The sequence below is a fragment of the Pinus tabuliformis genome, chromosome 7, assembly GCF_031772625.1.
Source record: "Pinus tabuliformis cultivar Carrire ecotype Pingquan chromosome 7, CPIR1, whole genome shotgun sequence".
NCBI lineage: Eukaryota > Viridiplantae > Streptophyta > Pinopsida > Pinales > Pinaceae > Pinus > Pinus tabuliformis.
This window is the reverse complement of record NC_142293.1, coordinates 1152759055-1152762178: the sequence shown is the minus strand read 5'-3', so window position 1 is coordinate 1152762178 and position 3124 is coordinate 1152759055. Positions and strand designations below refer to the sequence as shown.

At 40.2% G+C, this 3124-nt stretch overlaps 1 protein-coding gene across 1 annotated transcript; it reads left to right on the top strand.

The window, feature by feature from the left end:
* The first annotated feature begins 241 nt into the window (after positions 1–241).
* Positions 242–2791, top strand: LOC149251574 (transcription factor bHLH95-like). Its single transcript, XM_089456543.1, has 3 exons — positions 242–962; positions 1802–2203; positions 2445–2791. The coding sequence occupies exons 1-3, from the start codon at positions 453–455 to the stop codon at positions 2517–2519; spliced, it is 987 nt and encodes a 328-aa protein (XP_089312669.1). The 5' UTR covers positions 242–452; the 3' UTR covers positions 2520–2791.
* Positions 2792–3124: the final 333 nt, after the last annotated feature.

Below are 3124 nucleotides of genomic sequence, written 5' to 3'. Positions count from 1 at the left end.
CTCTCGCTTGCTTGCTTGGGAGGTTTTCATCTTCTGCCCTAAATTAATATTCCGTTCGCATTACGCACGAAAAGTAAGAGGAAAATAAAGGAAACCCATGATTGCAAACTACTGTTTTGTTTGTTGATATGCGCCTCCGGGCCCGCCCCGTCTGACAACGTGCAAATCTTGCAGTCATGCGTGCTGCTTTTATTCGGTGGCGCAACAAAATCCTTTCCCCCACCTCATATTCCTCCAAAACTTCATCATTATCTTTGTTTTTCTTGTCTGAAGGCATCGCTTTAGTTTGTTTTCACACCCTCCATTATCTCGGACATTGATCGACCCTATCATTCTCATTGCACAATCGCAGCATAATATCTTTATTTGCCCGTCTCACGATCGAGTCTCATCGAGGTTTTTCTTTTTAATTTCATATTAAACACATCCGCTGCAGCAGAGGTGTACTAGGCATGGCAGATGATGATCAGTTACTGCCTGCTCCATCCGATCGCCTCTCCTGCGAGGTCTGGGAATTTTTCCCCGATGATGATGATACTGATAAGGTCGATTTTCATGCTGCCCAAACGCATGAGCTGCATGCAGGTAGTGGTACTGAACAGTACTCATGGCCTCTTCCTTCGGAATCCTGCGGTGTTGATGCAGACATCATGTCCTCTTTTAATTCACCCCCCACCAGAAAAGTCTCTGCCTCCAACAGTCCCTGCAGTGTCTCCCCAAACAACACCAACACCAATACCACTACCACGATTGGTGGAAGGAGAGGAACTCATGATAATACAAACCAGTCAACTTCAAAGGGCGCCAACGATGCTTCTGTCTCCTCCAAAAAGAGATGTCTGGTCCGAATCAATATGTCCTCCGATCACGACACTCATATCTGGACAGAGCGTGAGAGGCGTAAAAAGATGAGGACCATGTTCTCCACTCTCCACTCTTTGTTGCCGCACTTGCCCCCTAAGGTACCTACGAATTACTACATGGTCTGTAACAACTACAGCTCGAAACCAGTCCTTCCTGAAATTAGATATATTGGATTCTTTAGTATATAAAATATTCACTAGTCAATTTATCTCTTCGAAGAATTCTTGATAATGTTTTCAAAGATTTGTTTAAGTATCCTTAACACGTTTTTATAGTTAGAAACTCCCCTTTTGAGGTTCCATAATCCTTACCGTTAAAATACTACTATCTTAGTTCTGAGTGGTTAAGATGGCGGTTTTCCATCCCATCGTCAGGTTTCAAGTGTACAGCTACCACCATGGAAGGTAATAATAGGGCTGGAAGGATAGTCAAGTTCAGGACTCCAGCTCCCGTCCTTGTGGTTGTCTAGATATCTGGGTAGTAGACTGAACTATGAATGTCTAGACATCTTGGTCCAGGCTGAACTATGCGTTTATGATATATGTGATTTCTGTTGTTGCATATATCTCTAAATTGTTAGTTTTTATCAACCATGGTTTTCTTTTAAAAATATATATAAAAAATATTACTATGCGTATGGAAAAATGTTTTACATGCTTTTATGAAGTTTGAAGCTTATGATTCTATGAAATTAATGTTAGATATTCTCATGCTAGAACAGTAGACTAATCCTTCTCAGTACAAGGCCCAATTATTGATTATCCTAACAGATTATTTCTTCCCATGGTGCAGTTAGGCTGTCAATTAGCACTATTGGGCTAGTTTGTATTTCATGCCAATCTCTTCATGTGCCTGTCTCTCCATTAGCAATTCCCTTATAATTGGCTGGCGTGTGATCTTCACTGACCTCAATAACTCTAATGAATTTTGGCAACAGACAGACAAATCCACCATAGTAGATGAGGCTATTGGCTATATCAAATCTCTCCAGAAGTCACTGCAAGCGCTACAGAATCAGAGACTAGAAAAGACTCAATCTGCTGCCACGAAGGAATTCAGATCATTCGAACTGCAGGACTCCATGGAGCCAGTTGTGGACAGCTGGAGACGAGCTTCTCATTCAATATCAACTTCGATTGATCATACTTTACAAACCTGGTCATCCCCAAATGTTGTGCTCAGCGTTTGTGGTGAGAATGCTCAGATTGGAATATGCAGTGCACGTAGGCCAGGACAGCTCGCTACAATATTTTATACTCTAGAGAAGCACAACGTTCACGTTCTCACTGCTCATATATCCGGTGATACCTACAGATGCATGTACATGATCCATGCCCATGTGAGTTCCTCTTTACTCTTAACCCTTATGTCTAGGGTACTGCACCCACTGTTAATTTAGACAATTCATCAGTATCTACAAGTACTGAAATAGTGTATAACCTTAACTGCCAATCCTCCACAGATAAAATGCATAACTTATTGCGTAATGATAGCATGTAAATTTATTTTTTTGGTAGCAGCAGAAGCAGCCATTCTATTCTACGATTCTAATGACGTGATATTGGTGAATGTATATGCAGGCAGCAGCAGAAGCAGCCATTGAAGCATTTAAACTGGTGATTGGGGACTTAGTTATGTATTTTTCATCCTTCTAGTGGCTCATATAGTCTGCAGTTAAATTGGCAATTTAGAACCCTTTATAGCCATTCATCTCCTCTGGACAAAGTTAAATAGTCCATTGATAGATGGAGACTCGCTCTCTTAACTTGTGTATGTCATATCCAAGTGGAGCTTCTTCAAAGTTAGAATTCCATCGAATCAAGTGTATCGTTGGCTCTAAAGCTTCCACTAATATTTACAGTTATTTACTTTCAAATTGGATTTTCATTACTGGAAGATAAAATCTAGAAGCAGATAACTTACTAAATTTGAATTGCACTTACCAGTGGCTTATCCCATATACCACTTTCAGATTATCTGTATAAACAACATATAACTGATCTGTGCATTCCCACTTTTGGAATGGCGGATGTCATTAATGATGAAGAGCAGTTTAGTACATTATATATAGTTTAACGATCACTTATTTTTAAGTGAAACTATGAGCTGAGATTTGTCATTATAAATAAGTAAATGAGCTAGCACAGCAGGTTAAGACGTGGTTGGTGAAAGCCATTAGGCATCTGCATCAGCTAACCTTTCATAAGAGCAGAGTGGAGAGGAGCAGAATTAGGCATTCCACTTTTCACTAATCTAATAT